The 22,475-nt window shown below is 44.4% G+C and overlaps 1 protein-coding gene across 2 annotated transcripts in view; it reads right to left on the bottom strand.

The window, feature by feature from the left end:
• Nucleotides 1–6,855: 6,855 nt before the first annotated feature.
• Nucleotides 6,856–22,475, bottom strand: part of GOLGA1 (golgin A1) — a 491,231-nt gene continuing 475,611 nt past the window's right edge. For both annotated transcript variants that reach the window (XM_086920926.1, XM_086920927.1), the window contains 2 exons: nucleotides 15,448–15,534; nucleotides 6,856–12,177 (listed from right to left, as the gene is read on the bottom strand). In XM_086920926.1, coding sequence (XP_086777052.1) covers nucleotides 12,097–12,177; nucleotides 15,448–15,534 — 168 coding nt within the window. In that variant the 3' untranslated portion in view covers nucleotides 6,856–12,096. The remainder of the gene's footprint in view (nucleotides 12,178–15,447; nucleotides 15,535–22,475) is intronic.

Here is a 22,475-nt window from a genome sequence, read left to right as displayed (position 1 = left end):
TAGGACGTCTAGAACACGGTCCTGACATCCTTTAAGGCATAGCTTTCCAAACTTTTCATGTGAGTGACACACCTTTTAGACAATCTTGATCGCGTGACACGCTAACGTGTGAGCAGCGCGCGAGCCCATACCAACTTAGGAAGGTTTGGGGGGGGGGGGGGGGGGGGGGTTCTCCCCCTGAGAAAATTTTGAAACAATAGTGGGCAAATGGTGCATTTTCAAGCAAATTTGAGAAAGCAGGATGGCTAATAAAGCACTTGTGAATCTCTTCTAACAAAGACAGTGACTTGCAAAACTGGGTGTAAGCAAGGTTATGTTTGTGCCTGAAACAAGAATATAATCATGCACACATTGACACATGCCCACAACCATTGTTCATGCATAATAACGTCCGTGCTGCTGATCTATTGCGGAACTGGTGGCCGATTGCCACCTGCGCCCTTAGTATCGCTATAATAAAATAAACATTAAAGATGAAAAAGTCAATCTTAGAAAACATGTTTCACCTGTAGCGCATATGAATTATTTTAATGCAAACCGTACCACAGAAGCGGGTATCTGGGTTATGTAAACGTGTCTCTCATACCTCCCCCTCATACTCTGCCACAAACATGCATAAATAAACAAAGGATGACCGACATGTTCAAAAACAATCACATGCATAGAAATATGTGACATTTCCAGACTCGAGCACACGCTCTCCCACACATATACACACACAGAGAGGACTCAAAGAAGCGCCGGCATGATGAACGCAAATTCTCAGACACTCGCATACACAAAAGCTTGCTCTCTCCTAGACACAAAGGGCAATTGACTAACAAACACACAATACTGAAACTAGACAAACTCTCCGGGAGCACCCCAAAACAAAAACGGAAGCACCTGCACTTTTGACAGTACACCCTCAAGTAACTGAAACCATATCTGCCCTGCTAGATGTTTCAAATACAACTGGCTTTAAACTTGCACACAGCTGTGAAAAGAATACGCAAAGCAAATGCAGAAACCATCGCAGGCAGACAAACGCACTCAACAACTCCTACACAAAGAAAAAGGTTCAGAAACAAAAAAAACAGGAAGGCAAATAAATGCAGGCTGGAAAGCCTAAACATGAATGTAAACAGACATGGACCCAGGAGCACACAATACAAACCGGTGCACACACACGCAGACAAACTCCGATAGGAAACACAAAAAGAAACACGACCAAATACCCCTACACAGAACAGAGGTACACGCAGAGAGAGAGAGTAAAAATACACAAATCAGTGCACGCACATGGGCAGATGCGCATACAAAAAACACACAATCACAGACACACATACAGAGGCCAATGCATCCGGGCAAGTGCAAGAAATATAGTACCCGACATAAAAATTATAGTCACAAACATGCTCAAAAACAGTCAAAGAAATGCCTGGATCAAACATACATGAATGAGCAAAAACGAAAAAGTGTGCCGCCTTGCTAACACAAACATACGACATTCTAACAACACAACATACTAACACAAAAAATCAGGTAGCGTAGGGACGTGCATGTTAAATACTACCACACCATGCAGAGAGGCAATTGGAAGCAAATCCAAAGGTACAAACTCATTGACTCACACACAAACACACAACAGTATGAAAGCACATATAGGGAAAGACACAGGGATGCGCGCACAGCCATTTATCCCGACCCCACCATCTGTGCGTGCAGCACGTGCCGGTAGACTGCAGGCAGGGTGGGGCTCCCAGAAGCCTGTCCTTGCGGTATCCTGCCACAAGGTAAGTAAATCCCCTGAAAGCAGTGCCACTTAAATTATGTAACTACGCCTCATTCCTTTCTCTTTCCTCCCTCCCACCTTTCCTTACTTTCTCTTTCCTCCCACCTTTCGTTGCTTGTTTCCTCCCTTCCTTCCACCTTTCCTTCCTTTCTTTCCTCCCTCCCTTCCACATTTTGTTACTTTCTGTTTCTTCTCCTCCTTCCATCTTTCGTTCCTTCCTTCCACCGCTCCTTCCAATATCCATTCCTTGACCCACATCCCCTATATGTTACATCATGTATGAGCAGCTATCAGAAAACCTGGTGATGGAAACTGCCCATAAACAACTCAGTGACATTTTAGTGGCACAAGGGCAATCTTTGTCTGTGGCTGATAAAGATAATAGGGGGGAGGGGGAGGGCGGGCTCATGATGCCACTGGCTGAGCAGAAGGTGCTTTATCTGCATATCGATTTAAAATGTCAGGTCTGACTCACAGAGCCAAATGGCTGGCATTTGTCATTTCAATTTTCACTTGCAAATAGCTCAATTTATGACGGCAAACTCGCTTTTGGGTTTCACAAGCGGCGAATTTGCATGCACGGATTCACTTATTCGGGCAAAATATTGCCCCTGTTTGCTGTACCAGTGTGCACAAGTAAATCCGTTCCAGGGTGGACATGCCCATGAAAATGTAGAAAATATAGAGTAATCAGGAAATCAGAGATTTATTTCTGGCAGGGGCAGGAGTTAACCAATTTAGGTGTGACAATGAGAGGAAAAATATTTTCCCAAAGGAGGAACAAAAATAATAAAATGCACTTGTGCTCACGTAAAGGCATTTTTGCTGCACAATTGAATAATGTGTACCATTACTCATGCAGCCCCCACTCACCCCCCCCCGTCGTGTGAGGCAGCCCGGGGCCGCACCCGAGAACTTCACACGTCTTTAAAGACCTTGCGCATGTTAATAGGGCTTTGTTGTTTTTCACCACTTCTAAGAGCCCCTGCAGCTCGACTCTGCCTATTGCCGGCAGAAGTCATCTCATCGCGCGACACACCTACGGCTGGGGCGGGACACAGTAATGTGTCGCGCCACACAGTTTGGAAAGCTGTGCTTTAAGGGATATCTCCATGCCTTTGCGTGGATCTCGGCCAAGCTTGAAAAGAAGAAATTCTATCAATTCTAGGTCTAAATTAGAAGTTTGGCATGCTTTTTCATCAATTGTAGATCGGGAGCATTCAGCTCTCAGAATATTGAGAGTATTACGCTCAAGTGGGTATCTCACGAGGCTTCTGCCCCCACTCCTAACATAGACAACGGAGGCCTGCAGCGGCACAAAACATCTGGGTGTCCCGAGCGGCACACAACATCTGGGTGTCCCGAGCGGCACACAACATCTGGGTGTCCCGAGCGGCACACAACATCTGGGTGTCACGAGCGGCACACAACATCTGGGTGTCCCGAGCGGCACACAACATCTGGGTGTCCCGAGCGGCACACAACATCTGGGTGTCCCGAGCGGCACACAACATCTGGGTGTCCCGAGCGGCACACAACATCTGGGTGTCCCGAGCGGCACACAACATCTGGGTGTCCCGAGCGGCACACAACATCTGGGTGTCCCGAGCGGCACACAACATCTGGGTGTCCCGAGCGGCACACAACATCTGGGTGTCCCGAGCGGCACACAACATCTGGGTGTCCCGAGCGGCACACAACATCTGGGTGTCCCGAGCGGCACACAACATCTGGGTGTCCCGAGCGGCACACAACATCTGGGTGTCCCGAGCGGCACACAACATCTGGGTGTCCCGAGCGGCACACAACATCTGGGTGTCCCGAGCGGCACACAACATCTGGGTGTCCCGAGCGGCACAAAACATCTGGGTGTCCCGAGCGGCACAAAACATCTGGGTGTCCCGAGCGGCACAAAACATCATAAATTCCTGTTGGAGAAGGACTAGATGAACGTGTTGGGGCCACCCCTTCCGTGGCCACGAAAGGAGCGAAAGGCAGACCGTGCAGGGTGTGTGGTGGAGAGACCCAAGGACTTGGCCATAGTCCGAGTCCTTGAAGCGCTCTGGCGCACTGTCTGCCTTGTAGAGAGCAGGAGACTGCCATCAAAGAGCATGTCCATGAAGGTGTTCTGGACATCTCCAGAAAAGCCAGTCGTTCTCAACCAGGTGTGACGGCGAAGCCCCACCGACATTGAAAGGGTCCATCCCAGTGCGTCGGCAGTGTTCAGTCCACAGCAGATGGCGAACTTTGCTGCGCCTCTCCCCTCGGCAACAGCACGGGAGAGCACGGCCCGGGCCTCCTCTGGACACTGAGGCAGCACTTGCGCTACCGTTTCCTACACGGAATGGGAATAACAGCCCAAGGGGCATGCAGTGTTCACCGACCGCAGCCCTAAGCTGGAGGAAGGGTGGTGCGGTAGGGAATGCGCTTTGGGACGCTGAGGCTCGGACTACCAAGCTCTCGGGGAGGGGTGTTAGGAGAGGAAAGTGGGGTCGTCCGGGGCCGTGCAGTGGTGTCGGGCAACCATCCTATTCATAGGGAGCCCCCAGTGTTGGACCTGGACCAAGTGCCCAAAAGGATGTCCGTGAGGGCTTCATTAAATGGCAGCAGAGGCTCCGAAGAGCTTGCTGCCGGTTGAAGCACCTCTGTCAGGAGGTTAGTCCTGACTGCCACAGTAGGTAGTTCGAGGTGTAGGGCCTCGGCCACCCCATGCAACACCGCTGCGTAAGATGCTCCCCTCTCCACAGCAGGAGGAGAAAACATGCCACGGTCTGGTGACGTGTCCAGATCACTGGCATCCCCCATGACCTCTCTCCCGTCCTGATTGTACTCCAGCTGAGCAGTGAGAGGGTCCTCAGACCCCTCCCAGTCTTCCTAACCCTCCTCTGGTTGAAAATGGCCAGGGTGGAATGCAGGCACAGAAGTACCCATCGGCGCCGGATCCGATGTCGGTCGACACTGGTACGGCTCCGTATCCACATCGGAGCTGAAACTGTGGTTGACGCTGGCTGGAGGTCCAGCCAGCACTGGATGGGGACGTGGTGCTGGTGGGATCGGCACCGGCGGAGGTGTTACGTCGACCAGATCCAGGCCTGGATCCAAGGGGGCCCTGTGGAGCCGATGGCGGTGCCGCTGGCTTTGAAGGCCTAGAGCCCCCAGCCAAGTCCCTGGGGCCCGAAGGCGCACCAGCGGAGTCAGGCTGCCCAAAGATGGCATGCACCGCTTCATAGAACTGATTAAGCTGGCCAGGGGTCGTTCCAGGGCCCGGGAAGGGAGGGAAGGCAGGAGTCAACCCTCAAGGCTCTGCATGCAGACCGCGGGAGGGGCACCACCCGCATCTTCATTGCATTGGCTGACGGACGAGGGGAAGTTGCAGAGCGACGATGCTTCTTCTACTTCTTCTGCTTCGATTTACCTGACCCGAGGGTGAAGACTTAGATGAGGAGTGATGATGGCTCCGTGATCGGTCCCTCAACCACCCACGCGACCGGGACCTTGAACGACGCGGAGCTGACTGCCTGGCCTCAAGTAGCTTTCGGGACCGCTCCCGCAAAGACTTTAGGCCATGGTTCGGCAGTCTGAGCACAACTTGGGGTCGTGGTCGCGCTCCAGGCCATATAGGCACACGCGGTGCGGAACCGCCACCGACATCAATCGAGAACAAAACAGCAGGCCTTGAAACCGGGCATCCCTCATGCACCAGGAGACGATGTAAGACTCGAAAAGAAGTCGACAAAAGTCGCAAAATAGCTCTCTCCGAATCTGCGCTTGCTGGCGCAGAAAAAAAAGAACTGACATCAGTGCTTGAGGGCGGCGCCCAAGTAACTTACGCAACGTCAACCACGATGCCAGCAACGGACGCAGAGTCGACCAACGCCACCTACCGAAGTGCAGGGGTACTGCTGACAAAAAACTTTCCAGATCCAGTCTGAAGCCTGGGGGTAATTCTGAGGTAAGGAGCCCATAACTAACTGTTTCTTTCAGATACAACAGACACACAAGGTGTGGGTCCGTCACAGACATCATCTAAGTAGGCACCGCAACATCATCCCAGCGACCACGACGCCGGTTTTGGAGTCGACGGACGGAGAGGGGTACTGCTAAGAAAATACTCCGGACCCAGTCGGATTCCTGGGTGGAATTCTAAGGTAAGGAATCTACAACTAATTGTCCTTTTCAGATACCACGTTTGTCTATAGCTTATTAGGACAATTGAAGTAATGCTTCTCTACTTCCCGGTAGAGCTCACTTTTAGATGTTTGTTGTGGACTGTTGGATTTCCTTGTCATTTTACAACAGTTACTTTCAGCTGTTCCTAGAGCTTACTTCATTAGTAAATATTCTAAATTGCTTCTGGACTGGTTCTTGCACTGTCCTTAGCCTATTTGGATTCCCACCATTTGTCTTCCCTAGACTCTTGATTGAGATTAAATTACAGTAGAAATGCTTTCTGAGACACTCTGTTGATTAACAGGTCATTTTGGATTGATTTATAAACTAGTACGGTTTTCGGATTACTTTCTCTCAATGTTTTAGGTCAGCTGTAGGACTCATTACTGAACTGATTATGTTTAAGAGGAAGTAGACTGAGATTATGCATGGCGGGTATAAACAGGGAGGAGAGAGCTTCAGGAGTACAGACACACTTTGTGAAATCATATAAACAAAGTCTAGTTCTTCTCCAAGACTTGATTTTCCAAAGCATTCGCTATTAGGAAAATATGCTCAAAGAGGGCATGCACTACTATGATGCACAAGGTTTATCATTGGATTGTCAACAGTATTGCATCTGAGCATAGAAAAAATTAAGATAAACCTGTGTTCTCCAGAAGGTCCTGATGCCAGCCACTAAAAGGCATTGACCACACATGAGGTACACACATATTTACTCAAGTGTTTTATCTAATAGAAAAAACTCTGTCTGAGTGGTGGCCGGTAGGCGAAAATATAAAAGACATCTTGCTCGATGCTCTTAGAGAACAGCAGTTAACAGACGCAAATGCCATTAGAATTCCCTCCCACCTTTACAGAAACATGTTACAATTCTTGCATCAAGCTAGCTTGAAAAGAAATACACAAGCCAAAGATTAAAATTTTAATCAAAAACATGTTGCACCACAAGGTAATTCTTAACATATTTTATATTGCTACATTACCCAATCTTATTTACATCTTGAAAGAAACCAATGTGAAATAATTTGTTTTTGTAAGTTACTGTACATACCATATTGTACAAACACACAGTAGAAGTCTTTATACAAGGAACAGTGAACACTCACTGTTTCACAATTTATATTTACACTGCACATGCCAAGATTGCATTAAAAATTAGTGACAAAAAAATTAAAAGATAAACTGCAAAATTCCCAAATCCAAAGTCACCGAAGGAAGCTTTACATCAAGTGTTGATTTACCAGAGGTGTCTTTGGTGCTGATTGACAGACAATTTGAATCACACCAGTTGTTTCTTTAAAATAAATGCTACATATGATTTTGACAGAGCTATTTAAATAAATATGTACAGCACTCAAAATGATAAACAGTAAGACTGATTTATAAAAGCAATGGGAGAAAATGAAGTACAACTTACATCCAGTATTCGGCTGTCTTTTGTTGAAAGAACAAAATGGTAGACAGTTATAGCATTTAGTTATAGCTGAACTTTACAACTCAAGGCTCCTCCATCTTGGCAGATGAATATGTTCTAACAGAATCTAAAAGCTACATCAGAAATTCAGTTTTTGGAATAACCTACCCCAAGGCAACAAATTCTGGGTATACTTAAAATTCTGCAGATTTGCTTAAAAAATTTGATAAAAATGTATTGCTGGATAGCACTGCGTGAAATACTGCATAAAAAGAGGTAAGATTGGAAACTGCCAATAGTAAAACACAAGGAGGGAATCGCTGCTCTGAGCTTACCTCCTTAAGAGAGGATGATTGCTGTAAAGACCATCATTTCAAAGGTGTCTTACTTTAGAAACTTCAAAAACTTTACTTTTTATTCTTATAAACATGTTTTTACACCATGCACTTTATTCTGGTCTTCAAATGTATTTTGGTAGGTTCAGTGTGCATGGTTTTAGCGACCCAGCAACAATGGTTAACAGGAACGTTTTACCAATAAAAAGAGCTTCTTAGAGCTCTAATGATAGAAATTCACCAGTAAAGTGCATGTTCTCTTTGCAAGAAATGGAACCAAATGTAAGTGATATTATTCTATTTTAGGTGGCACTACAACTAAGTGGTTTAAGAATACGGGACGTATATACTCAGTTTAGGTGAAACCATGAAATAACAAGCAATAGCTTAAACAATGCCCCATTACTGAATATAACTGCAGTCTTTTTATTATTAGCATTCCATTTTTAGTACCAACCTGCCACTTTTAAAATGCCTCATTATTTGCAGTGGGCAGCAGTACACCCTAAATAACACAAATTCAAACTTTTTCCAGGACACTGTGATCTATGTTGTATATCCTGTCCTACATTTTTAGCAGTCAATGGGCATGTGTTAATTTTTCAACTGCCAGACAAACTTCATATAAATAAATAGCGATATGCTAAAGATGAATGAAAACACTCATCCTAAAAAAGCAAATTAATGCTAGAGACAACAGTTTTATAAATTATATATACAAAGTTTTTTCTGATAAATAATATGGAATGAAAAGGAAAGGTCAACGAGCCACTGGGGAACTGCTGTTCTGCATTTTCATTACTTTGCTTCCGGTTTAGTAATTGGTTTTTCATTAGTGAACACAAAGAAAATCAATGTGAAATTTTCTTCCACCAAGGTCTTATACTAAGACTTTGCATAATAAAAGAGAACCTAAGTTAGCGCGTCATCTCCTCAAAAGCAAATTAAATATCAGGTTGAAAGATTAGTGCTATATGAATATACTTCTGGTAGAATATATGCTGGTTATGAAAAGCATTTCTTCTGCCACAAATCTTTGTAACTGGACCTATCCTAAATAATCTACATGTACTATAAATTGACCGCCTGTTACAGTGTTTTAAGAATAGGAATGATATTCTGTGTTAAAACACTACTAGGTTACAAAAGCCACTCAGCATTCGCCTCACATATGTTACACAAAAAGGAACCGAACTTGTGGTCAGAGGTAACTGAGGGCTTTTTGGTACAGTAATTAGGACCAATTAAATATTTTCTTTAAGAAAAGTAAAATCGGACAGCTTAAATCCATTTGAGATTCACACAATGTTACTTTGTAGCCATCAGAATGATGCTATACAAATACATTTCTCTTTTTAGATTTATTCTATACATTCCTAAACTACACAGTTTAAAAAGAAGCATGCTCCTTGGTCACTGGGGGTTACACAGTTAAATACTTTATAAAAAGGTGCAATTATACATCTTAAACCTCTCATTTCACTAGGTGTGCTTCCTCTATCATTCACCCCTACCAGATTGTTATTTTTTATAACAAGGAATATTCAAATCCACATACCATGCATAGCGTCCCAGATAACTCTATGGCAGTACCACAATGTCCGTAGGATTAAAGAAAGGATTACACTTTAGTTGAGGTGGAACTTAAAGACAGAGATCTATCACGTTGTTTAGTTTCAAAAGAAATCATGCCTGAAAATCGCGGTAAAATTACAAAAATGTGTTTTTGCATTTTTTCAAACTAGTACACATCTGTCTTTTTCCTGAGTAACAAAGAGAGCCCCATTTCCTTGTAGAGGGTTTTAGGAAGGCAACTTATGCGATGCTAACCATTTTTTTTATAACCTTCACCATTTAAGGTAACAAGTTTTAGAGTGTGCAAAAACTATGAAAAGTGCTTTGTTAGCTAAGTGGGATTATCAACAGAGGCAGTAAGTGAACAATTTTAGGTCTATTTGTAATCTAATTCTCCTCATATGCAATTCCACGATTACATTTTTCAGTATCCCAGTATGGATATAGCAAAAATATCTTTAAATATGTTACTTTTCTTCTGGACTGATCCAAGTATTTTAAGCCAGTATATATTTTCTCCCTTACTCAGTTTCCTTTAATAATAATAATAATTTTTAAAAGTGCCATCTCTGCTTATGCCAATAAACATTTGTCCAGATTCTTGGGGTGCTAAGAAATTATGTCGCGCAAAGAAAACACACCAGAAAACTAGTGAAACAATCTTTAGCGTCATTTCAATATACTCAATTCATTACAAATTCCCTATAAGCACACTCACTTCAAACGAAATTCCCTCTCAAAGGTGGCAGCCAAAGGAAGGACCTGCCTGAACAAGTAATTGAGAAATAATACCCTGGCTTTAGCATCAACATTGGCTTTGCAGTCAAGACATTACTATATACAGAAGATTGGTCAGAGTTATAAATTAATGTCTACCGGATTCCTGGGAATCAGACACAGCTCAAGTGAGGAATGCTGTAACTGGGTTGCTACCAGAATTAGTCACGACACTTCGTAAAAGCTATTTCTAAAAAATCCTTTAAAAGTGCTCCTCTGAGCAGCTGACCTAGGAGAGGTGTCATCTTGGATTTGTATCTTAACCAGCAGGCTCAAAGTTCGGAAACTAATTTATGTTATTAATAGTTGTTCTGCTAATATAAGAGCCAAACTTTCAGTTCATGCACACACTAACTGGGATTAAAGTTTACAATAAAAGCAACATAAATAAAGGATTAATTGAACAACCTGAATAAAAACGCTTTTAGACCTCTGTATACGAATTGTTTCCTGAAGAAAAACCCCCTAGGTAGCAGAGAATATAGACACATTCTGTAGAGTTGACAGTGCTTGTTATTGGACAACACAAATAATATAAAGTTGTTCCAAATTTGCATTGTACTTGTAGCATCCATATATTGCTGTTGTGGTGGGAAAAAAGTCAACTGCATCACACAACATTATAAAAAAGCACATCATAAAGTGGCTAAAACCTATCTGTTAGGCTTGCCCTTTTTGACAACCCCACTGAATGAAGAGGCTAACATTAAACTATTAGAATTAACAGGTACCTTTAAAGAAAAATCTCATGTCAGGAATTGAAGAGATCAAACCAAAAAGTGCTTGTGCTATTCATTGTAGTGGAGATTAAATCAAAGTAATAGTGTTTGCAGTGCTAAAACAGATCCTTTCTAAAATGAAAATTAAAGGTCAGTCAGACAGTCGATGAGTCACTCCGGAACAGTCAGTGTTTAGGGCCAGTTCTTAGACCCAAACCCCGATCACACATGACTTATCACACATGACTTTCAGTGAGGGAATACTTACATTCCTAAGAATACCTAAGAATAGACACAATGCAGACTAAAAACAAAGTAAGGGGAACATCTACCTGCTCACTTTCAGTTAAATGTTTGTATCCTTGTAGCAAAACTATAGGTTGTACCACAATGATCCACAGGGTTTGGTTGAAGGGCTTGGACCTTGATCTTTAATCATAATCTGAACTAACAACATGCTATCACACCTACAAGGTAAATCAGAACAGAAGATTTGGGGGCCCTATGGCAACACTTACTGGGGCCAAAGTCTTCAAGGTTCTGCTGGCATAATCACTATAGTGACCAAAATTATTCAATGTTACAAAGGGAATAATCCAGTTATATTAAGAGCTACTATCCAAATGAAAGGGGAAGTAATTTTTTTCAAAATCTTATCTTTGGTGACTTTACCTCTCGGAGGTAAGAATATAGTGCATGTGAGAATAGGTACATACAATACAGTTCAACAGTTAAATGTTCCTCAGTCCCACAACTAACTTTTCTATGTCCATTTTTTTACCGTTTTGTGAGAGCAGCAGGAAAATAAAGGGCAGAAATGTAAAGGTGTTGACCTCTATAGCAATCCTACAATGGTGGTGGATGAACACTAATACTGAAACTTGAATTGCCACAGTCCTTTACTTCCTGCTGGAACCAACACTTCTAAATTCCAGTTCTTGAATAAATGTGTAAAAATGTTATACATAATTCCCCAAGATGAAGTGGTGTGAACATAGCACAAGTGGTGACACACGGTTGCCTCTAAAGGAAATATTACATGCCCTAGATTCTGCTATGGTATGATATCCTCAGTCTGATGGGTTGTAAACCACTTGAAATTCCAATGTTCTACTGTCCAAGCGCATGCTTCTCCAAATCGAGGCTAAACAATTTAATTGTGGGGCTCCAGTAAGTATGCTTGTGCGATTGTAAACATTTTTTCAAAAGCTCATAGGTACAAAATACTGCAATAACAGTGATTACAGCACACAAACTTGTGTGTGCGCATAGTGTTCTTTTCACAGAAAACAGTGGCTATATTATGAACTGTCGTTATCAACGTTATGTTCAGGACCACGGTGTCCTGGGGCTGGATATTGAAGGGCGCACACTTCCTTTGGGGGCAGGCTTAGATCCAAACCAAGACATCTGAAGAAAAAAAAAATATATATATATATAAATGGAAAAAAACAACATTTTCCTACAAACTGATAAGACAAGAATGCGTTTCTTTCTGACCCACCTCTAACACTAAAGACTGTGACCAACAGTTAGTACTGAAATCCAATGAACATTTACACAACGTAACAGTTTGCTTTTTCTTACTAATTGTATAGGAATAATAGTGTTGTAGAGTAGCGTCAAATAGCAAATTACATACTGTACAATGGGTGCATGCATTCTGACAATTAATGGAACTGATTCATGTCTAAAACTCTACCACCACGCTACCTTCCACCCCGTGGCCAGGGTTAAGTGATAAAAGGTAAATATGCCCACTGACATCGGGGTTACCCCACCGAATATGCTCTATTTGCCCTTCTACGTCAAGCAAGGGATGTTCCCCGAAAATATTGGGAGTTTGGTCACAAGCTTGCTTCTGCATCCTCTGTTGTGCCCACTTTCTTGGCCATCGGTACTGAAGAATCTTCTTGGACCTAAAGGTTAAGAAGGTCTTACAAGTGGTCATGTCTTGTAAGGGAGAGAGGCAGAGGTTAAACACCTCTGTGGTCGGTCCACAGGAATTTAATGCGGCACTGTGGACAATACCAGAAGGGCATACTTTTCTATCAATCTGGATACATTCAACATGGAGAACTTCAGGAGGAGAGGGGTACGCAAACCCGAGAAGAGCCCTAGGCCCGGCCGGTTAGGTAGGTCAAAGGCAGGCTGGAGTCTGAGAAGCAACACCTAGAAACAGTGGGCATGTAGAGTTTCTTCTACGAAAACTGCAACAGCTGTTTGAGCCTGAATGAAAAGTGAGATAACTTGCCAACCTCGGAGCCCTGTTCGAACACTATTGAACCCGATGGTGGGAAAAAAACCCAATCTAACAGAGAGTTGGTACCCATGCGCACTGCTTGTTAAGGGAGGAATCACAATAACATTGCAAATCAACAGACTTTTTCGAAGAAAAGCAACTTGCAAATATCCGAGCTAACACTAGATGGAAGGAGTATGCAGAGCATGTGTATCCACACCAACACATGCTACTAACAGTTTTTCTTCTTGCTGTACCCAATTTTGGTTTGCAAAATTAATGAAGAACCGATAGTCTGACTGTGTGTCTTGGATCGCTCTGTGAAATCTGATGGATCTTCTGGGGTTCAATTATTTCCTCGGTCCTCAAGGAATATTGGACAGAGATAATACTGACAGTGATATCAGATGAGAATTATGAGATTCCGACACCAGAATATTGGGATTCCTAGTTAGATTTTTATCTACTGTGATTGGATAATATGGTGTGGATAGTAAAATACTTGCAAATCCCCCTCTCCTAACTGCTTTCCATAGAACTACAAATACATTGTTAATTGTTAGATGTTTCCCACAGCACAGATGTACATGGACAAAGGGAGATTCTATGAAGGGTTGCCAGTGGTCGAGCCTTAAGTAAGAATAACAAAAAGAGTGGTACAAAGTACCTCTAAAATTTCAGGGTTTTATTATCGCTAACTTAAACCACTCTTGCTGAGATAGAAGTCAAGTAGCTCTTTACTGAGTCAATGTGCACACCCTTGCCGACAGGACAGGAGTGATTGCTTATTACATAAAAGACAGATGTCTGCACCAGTGGATCTACTGAGCAATCTCAACATAATTTGAACAAGCCCCCATCTGGGGGATTATATCTGTTTTATGAAGGTTGGTGCAGCGACCAGCACAATGTCCTGGGGAAGAGAAGGTAAGGAGTATAAATCTAGTTTTCTTTTATGGAGTTCCTGATATGCAGGCTCAAATGTAGAATGGATGAAAGATTTTCTTGGAAGGAAACACAAAATTGAGGTTCAATAAGAACTCCTGGTTTAAAGTCAATTAACATTTTACCATATAATTGAAAATACCATTAAGTAGAATGGTAGCCATTTCTTGTTCATATGACACAAAGTGATACACGTCTGGAAATCTCCTCACCAGGAAGATAGCCTGGACCAAAATCAACAAGATCTACTTGTGATTTGCTGTAACATGCCACTGCAGTTTGTTCTAGGGTTATTCGACTTTTCTGTGATATAGCGTTCACTGACTGCAGTAAGTTTAGTAAGGTTTAGTCTTCCAAGGGATGTTTCTTGGGAATAGGAAAATCCTCATCAAGACATGTGTACTCCATTAGTGTTTAAAAATACAAGTGTAAAATCTCTCTAAGAACGTTCATCTGGGAAATGGATCTATGTCTCACTTTCAATTTTCTCGCCCCTTGAGGGATGCAGGATCAGCAATTTGCTTTACTGCCTCTTTAATGAGAAGTTCATTAAAGAGGTAGGAGACAACTCAGAATCCAGAATCGACAAGGCTTATGATAGAGGGTGATTCAGTGTGGCCAATAAGGAGCTTGAAACCACCAGCACAAAATCAGCTTAACTCTTGGATTTCTCCTAAGTCATCAGTGCTGGGGCTGCATGTTATGGCAGGGATGTGGGCATCACCTCAAATCCATCTAGCACCAGTGGAAGTAGTAGCAGCTTCAGAAGGCTGCTATAGAGTGCTGACCTTTTATATATTGAAAATAGCAATCATGGCCTTTGGGGCGGCCTGGGAATGTGTTCCAGGAGAAGAGAGGCTTAAATGGGGCTACGTCATCTCCAGATGAAGGCACCACTTCCAATGAGTAATCAGAGTGTTGTTTCTCAAACCTGTTCCTCCATCTCACCTTCTGCGTGTGGTGGAAGATGAAAGGATCTTTTACTCTTTTTATACTGCAGTTTTTCAGTGAGAGGAGCAAGATCTCTTTGAAGAAAGGGTCTTCCGGGTCAATCTATATTCCTACTTGGACCGGCAACCAAAGCCCTTTTGTGAATGAATGGATAATCTAAGCATCCGTTCCTATATAGCATTAAGGAGCAAAACCTATGTTTGCTGCTTTAATACCACAGAAACTCAATGCATGTCTGTAACAAACATCTGCTAGCAACAATTCCCACAGGGTTTAAACTTTAATTAGTTTGGGAAAGCTATTCCTCCTAAAATATACACTTAAGAAAAATGAAAAGAGTAAAGTGAGTATTCCGGATCACTCAACTGGAGATATAAAGTGCAACCTCAAACTGGTTGCATTTTCACAATTTTCTAAACATTTTCACAATTTTCCCCGAATGCTGGCTATAAGGCTCATATGAGAAATATACAGGAAGGAGTACACTTTACAGGAAGTAACTTCAGCTTACATCAATAGGGTGAAATAAACAAAAAACTTACCTTATATTCTAAGGTTTCTTTGAGCATATTTTCCTCCTCACGGGTAAAATTAAGTAGTACAGATACTGCTTTAATAAGATGAAATGCCTAAAAGATGAACAAAATCACAAAACTATTCGATTATCTGTGTAAAAAGAACAGAACAGCTTACTGCTAAGAAATGTACTACATTGCTAATATCTGTACAGCACTTTAGTTGTTCTAAATCTGAAATGAATAATATAGGACAATGCTCATAAGGCCCTAATATTATAACTGCTTCGCCTGAACCCAGGATGTGTTCTGGCCACTGAGTTGCACACACCTCTGCTTAACCTCTGTTATGTTAAAGCAATCTTTAGCTGAGGATGCTGTGTATGTAAACTGATGTTTCTGACTAGGAGCAGCCCCGCCAGGTAGCCTTTAGACACCGATGAACAAGTTACTTACCTTTTATCTAATTGCGGATCTCTTAACTTTGAATATTCCCCAGCAACAGACTGGATTCGGAAACTTCTGAGTATCTATGCATGCTGCTTGATGGCGTAGTGGGGCACTGCACTGACACCGTTCCTCTCTGGGAATTATGTGTGGGTCTAAATAAGCACACTCCTGCACACTGAAGTCCACTGATTTTAAGCCTGTCCATGCCCACAGACTCAGAGCCCCAACAACAAATAGGTTTTGATCAGTGTGCAGATCCCTAGACCTGGTATCTTATTAATGGGAAGAGCCCTATTCACAGAATGGGAGGGTTCGGTGAGGAATCTGCGGTTAGGTAGAGCCTTTACCAGAAAGAGTTACTGATGGTAGGTAACTTATTCTTCTGATAGAGACTTCTAATCACAGATTTCTCACCTTTTGAATAGATTCCAGAGCAGTACCTATTAGGAGGTGGGTCTGTTAATTGGCTCAAACCACAAAATCCAGTAGGACCAAGTGAGGTAAATGGTAAACCTGGTTCATGAACATATGGAGCAACACCCACATAGCTGCCTGGCAGATCCCAATAAAGTGGCAGCAGCTTTGACCTTGGTCGAATTGGCTAGCAGACCAGCTGCTTTTCGGCAATGCATGGCAGATCTTAATGCAGAGTACGATGCAATGGGAGATAGTCTTCTGAATGGCCTTGCCTTTTTTCACCCCAGTAAACCTCATAAAAAGCTAATCATCCACCCTGTGTTCTTTGGTATGATAGATGTAAAAGCTCAGCGCTCTTTTAGGGTCCAAAAGATGGAGTCGCTCCTCCTCCTCAGAGGGGTGAGGAGGCGCATACAACAACCTCAGGGTGATGGTCTGATCGATGTGGACATGTTTCAATTTCTGGTGGGAAGAATGCTCGCATCCGCAGAACCAGTTTGTCCAGAAAGAATGTGGAGTATGGCGGGTTAATACAGACAACCTTGAGCTCACTACTTCACGAAGGTGATGGTAACAAATAACACGGTATTGAGGGTGAGGAACCATAATGGACAGCTGCGAAACGCCTAAAAGGGAGTGCATATCAAATATGTAAGGACCAAGGTAAGATTCCACTGAGGCATGACAAAAGTTATTTTTTTTAAAACACATCACAACTGAGGACTTAAATGATAATGGTTGGTCTATAAAAAGGCTGACAGATATCCCTTAACAGTGTCCAAAGCCAAGCCTTGCCGGGCAGGAGACAAAACAAACAACAGAACATCAGACAACTTGGCCTGGAGGTGATCAAATCTGCTACAGATGAAGGTGTCGAGCTGTTGTAGTTCATTCTCCATGCATGAAGGAGGAGAATGGGAAGGCCTGGGTGCAGAGCCCTACTTGGTTGTCGGAACAGCAGCTTTTCCTAGAGGGGCAGCCTGATTGGAGACAAATGCTCAGGCCTAGGAATTCTGGATACCATTTACTCAGTTCCCAATCCAGGGCCACTAGAATGACTTGGGCTCGGTCATTGCTGATCTTCTTCAGAACTCAGAGCAGGAGTAGTAGGAAGGTGTGAAGGAGTTCCAAGTCCCACTCTAGAAGGATTGAGTTCCCTAGCAAGAGGCGCCTTGGGAACTCCAATATGTAGAACTTCTGACATTGCCAGTTCTCGCGGTGGAAGACAGATAAAGCCAAAGATATACCCATTAGTGAAGAGATCTGGTACCACCTCGGTGTAACTGGCTAAGAAAGTGTAGACTTGTATACAATTAGTGAAAATACATATCACATGCAAATTAAATGGTCCATAAAATGGATTGTATATTAAACCAATGATAAACAATACTGACAAAGAGGCATTTTGCAGCATGAATCATTTCCTGGAATCACATCCTGTGCATTATTCCACCATCTAGTGGGTGGGTCTGTAATTGTCTTTTTGTTTTATTCTCTGGATGTCATCGACAATGGCGGCGGGTGACTCTTGAAAGTAGTGAGGCGTAAAATTTGTTTTTGACTTTCCAGGTGCTCGCGACACTGACCAACACAAAAGGACTTGAAATTGGAGTGAGAAATTAATTTTAGTCAGGTTCCAATAAGTGCTTTTGATTTGTAATAATATATAAGTAGGACCAACAGATTAATGCTGAAGCATAATCTTTTGCATCCAAAAGGCAGGCAAATGTTTGCAGAGTGACTTTAAATTAGTATAAATCCAATAGATGAGAGATGAGTCTATATGTCAGAGGACTGTTGGACATGGGGGAGGGGAGATGGGGGGGGGTGTCAAGTTATCAGTGCTACATTAAACACTATTGATTAAATGATGGGATACATTAAGGCTTATTTGAACATTGGAATGTGGAACACTCCATTGAAGACAATGAAGTGCTCCGTGCTTCTACAGGCTGGTAAAGGCCCGCAAAGCAACATCCCAATGTTATTTTTACAAAGACCTCTCGGATCCCAAGTGGATTCAAACCCCCTCGGGCTCCGAGAGCCCTTTGTTTTATTTGGTAGGACATTCTGCCCTCTAGTGGCAGAATGTTCTAATAGCCTTATAGCCCTTCGTAGCTGGGCTATACCGGCTATTAAAGTCCTGCTCCCTTGCCTTTGGCTCGGGCCTTTAATAGCCGGTATAGCCCGCTACGGCGGGCTATAAGGCTATATACACTAATTTACCAAACTTCTACATGCTATACACTACATGCCATTTTCACAGTGATATTTATATTCCCATTTCACTTTATACGTTTCCCACCAGCATCATTTAAATTTTGGTATATTAATTTAAGCCTGTTCAACGTTTTCAGGCAGTGCACTTTCTTTTTTAATTCTTTATTTACATGTTGCTAAAGAACTTTTATGTAGATGATGGAGATTAGTGACATGGACAGTATAAATAAATGATTGTGAGGGCTCTGCAATCAAGAAACTCGGAGGCAGTTGGTCAATGGTGGGGTACACCATGTCAGCCGGTATAGTTATAAAAAAGAAATCAGTGCACTTTAAACCATCAGCATTGAATGCCAGCTCTAATGAAAAACATTTTGTTCTTTGGAGATGCTTATCCTTTGGTGGTTTAGGTATTCACGTTGTGCTGATATAGAACACAGTAGACATGACAGCTGCTTTTATGCAAAATTTGAGGAGGCCACAGAGGGTGACTGGGTGATTCAATGTATACCAGCTTCTCGCACATGAGCTTGTGTTTAACGCACTTGACTCATTGTTTAGCTCATGCCATGTACTTTGCATATATGAGGTAAGATAAATCTGAGTCTTTACCAGAAAGAGCCTTAACAAAAGTAAATAACTTGTTCTTCAGATACAGACTTCTAACCACAGAGCCATCACCTTTTGAATAGATATCAAAGCTGTACCTATTAGGAGGTGGATCTGTGAATTGACTTAAATCGAAAAGTCCAGCAGAACTGAGTGGGCGAAATGTCCGTGTCGGAGAACCTGGCTGAACTCACAGGAGTGCTTCGTGAACGTATATAGAAAAGCCCACATAGCTGCCTCGCAGATGTCTAGGACAGGAACTCTATGTGTCAACACAACATCGTGAAAGAGCTCTCCAACCCCAGCGCAGGAAACAACGACATCACCCCATCGCAAGACCTCTGCAACTCCCTCGCCTCATACTTCCACAACAAGATCGCGGACATACACAACAGCTTCAACAACCAACCAACGCACACCATGACCGAACAACCACCCCCCACCACCACCCTCCACGCCTGGACCCCGATCAGCACCGAAGACACCATCCGCACGATGAACTCCATCCACTCCGGATCACCGACCGACCCCTGCCCTCACCACGTCTTCAACAAGGCCGACGCTGTCATCGCACCCCACCTGCGAGACATCATCAACACATCCTTCGACACCACCATCTTCCCTGAGAGCTGGAAACACGCCGAACTCAGCGCTCTACTCAAGAAACCAACAGCGGACCCCACCGACCTCAAGAACTACCGCCCCATCTCGCTCCTCCCGTTTCCAGCCAAAGTCATTGAGAAGACCGTCAACAAGCAGATGGCCGCCTTCCTCGAGACGAACGGATCCCTCGACCCCTCACAGTCCGGCTTCCGAGCCAATCACAGCACCGAGACCGCCCTCATCACCGCCACCGATGACATCCGAGCCCTGATGGACAATGGAGAAACAGCGGCCCTCACCCTCCTAGACCTCTCCGCGGCATCGACACGGTCTGCCACCGCACCCTAGTACGGCGCCTCAGCAACATCGGAATCCAGGACAAGGCGCTGGAATGGATCATCTCCTTCCTCGACGGAAGAACACAGAGAGTCCGCCTACGACCGTACAAGTCAGAGGCCTCCGAAGTCATCTGCGGCGTCCCTCAAGGATCATCTCTGAGCCCCACCCTCTTCAACGTCTACATGAGCCCCCTCGCGGCCATCGTACGCAAACACAACCTCAGCATAATCTCCTACGCCGACGACACCCAGCTGATCCTCTCCCTGACCAACGACCCCGCCGCCGCCAGAGCCAACCTGCACGAAGGGATGAAGGAGGTAGCCGAGTGGATGACGACCAGCCGCCTAAAACTGAACTCGGACAAGACGGAGGTCCTCATCCTGGGCCCCTCACCCTCCGCCTGGGACGACTCCTGGTGGCCTCCCGCCCTGGGCACCGCACCCAAACCAACAGACCATGCACGCAACCTGGGCTTCATCCTGGACTCCTCCCTCTCCATGACCAGGCAAGTCAACAACGTCTCCTCGGCGTGCTTCAACATCCTACGCATGCTACGGAAGATCTTCTGGTGGATCCCCACCGAGACCAGGAGGACCGTCACCCAGGCCCTCGTCACCAGCCGACTGGACTACGGCAACGCCCTCTACGCCGGTACCACCGCCAAGCTCCAGAAGAGACTCCAGCGGATCCAGAACGCCTCAGCCAGACTCATCCTCGACATCCCACGAACCAGTCACATCTCCGGACATCTCAGAGACCTTCACTGGCTCCCCGTCAGCAAAAGAATCACCTTCCGCCTCCTCACCCACGCACACAAAGCCCTACACGACCAAGGCCCGAGCTACCTCAACAGCCGAGTCAACTTCTACGCTCCCAAACGCCACCTCCGATCAGCCAACCACGCCCTCGCCGCCGTCCCCCGCATCCGAAGAGCGACTACAGGAGGAAGGTCCTTCTCCTACCTGGCTGCCAAGACCTGGAACTCCCTCCCTCCCGACCTGCGCCTGACCCAAGACCACCTCTCCTTCAGGAGGAAGCTGAAGACCTGGCTGTTCGAGCAGTAGCGGCACCCCCCCCGTCCCCCCCCCCCCCCCCCAGCGCCTTGAGACCCTACGGGTATGTAGCGCGCTTTACAAGTGTCATTGATTGATTGATTGAACACAGTGGTAGCAGCCTTGGTCTTGGTGGAATAGGATCGCATTCCTTTTGGAGGCTGCTTTTGGGCCACTGTTTAGCTTATTTTGATGCAAATTATGATCAAGCGGGAGATTGTCCTTTTCTGCTTGGCCCTGTCTTTTTTCACTCCAGAGAACCCCACAAAGAGAAAAGAGATGATCGTCCACCCTGTGTTCTCTGGTATGATCGATGTAAAAGATCAGTGCCCTTTTGGTGTCCAACTGATTGAGTCACTCCTCCTCCTTATAGGGGTGAGATGAAGCTAAGAATGCCAGTAGGGTGATTTGTAGACTGATATGGAGCGGCATCACAACTAACAGCAAGAAGAATGCTTGCGCCTGCAGAACCAACTTGTTTGGGAAGACTGTGGTGTACACCAGATAGACACACAGAGCTTGAAGCTCACTAACTTGCCACAACATGGAACACCGTCTTGAGAGTGAGAAGTCACAAATGACAGCTGTGAAGTGGCTCAAAGGGAGTACACATCAATTATGCAGGGACCCAGTTAAGGTCCTACTGTGGCATGACAAAGGGAGAAGGAGGAAACTAATGTTGTTGGCACTTGAAAAATGCATCACAACAAGTGATTTAAATAAGGATGCTGGGTCCAGCAACTGTAAAAAGGCTGCAAAAGCCGACAGGTACCCTTTATCTGTGCCCAGAGCAAAGCCTTTGAGGGCGAGGGACAAAAAACAACAAAAAGTAAGATAACATTCACTGAAGGGCATCTATCTGTTGTGTGATGAACCAAGCCACAAATTTATCCCAACAGTAGGCATGTACAGTTTTCGTTGAGAGACACTTGGCTGCCAAGATAACATGAACCAACTCCAGGAGATTGAAGGTGTTCACCTTCGCAGCTAAATCTTCAAGCATGAAAATGAAGATTGCATAGGCCTCGGTGCAGAAACCCATTGCTGTGACAGCAGAATCTCCAGGAGGGTAGCCTGATCGGAGGATAGATGCTCATGCCCAAGAGTTCTGGATACCATACTCTCTATGCTCAATCAGGGGCCACTAGGAGGACTTGGCCCTGGCTGGTCCTGATCTTCTTCAGAACCCGAGACAAAAGAGGTATTCCTACAAAAGTCCAGAGTTCCAGCCTAGGCAGAATGTGTATTCTAGGAAACACAAACATGCAGAACGGTTGACATTGTACGTTCTCGTCAGTGGCAAATAGATCAACCCAACGCTTTCCCTATGCACGAAAGAGACCTTGCACCACTTCCTGATGTAAG

The sequence above is a fragment of the Lissotriton vulgaris genome, chromosome 5 (assembly GCF_964263255.1).
Source record: "Lissotriton vulgaris chromosome 5, aLisVul1.2, whole genome shotgun sequence".
Taxonomy (NCBI): domain Eukaryota; kingdom Metazoa; phylum Chordata; class Amphibia; order Caudata; family Salamandridae; genus Lissotriton; species Lissotriton vulgaris.
Note: the sequence above shows the minus strand (reverse complement) of the source record. Positions and strands in the feature narration are given on the sequence as shown.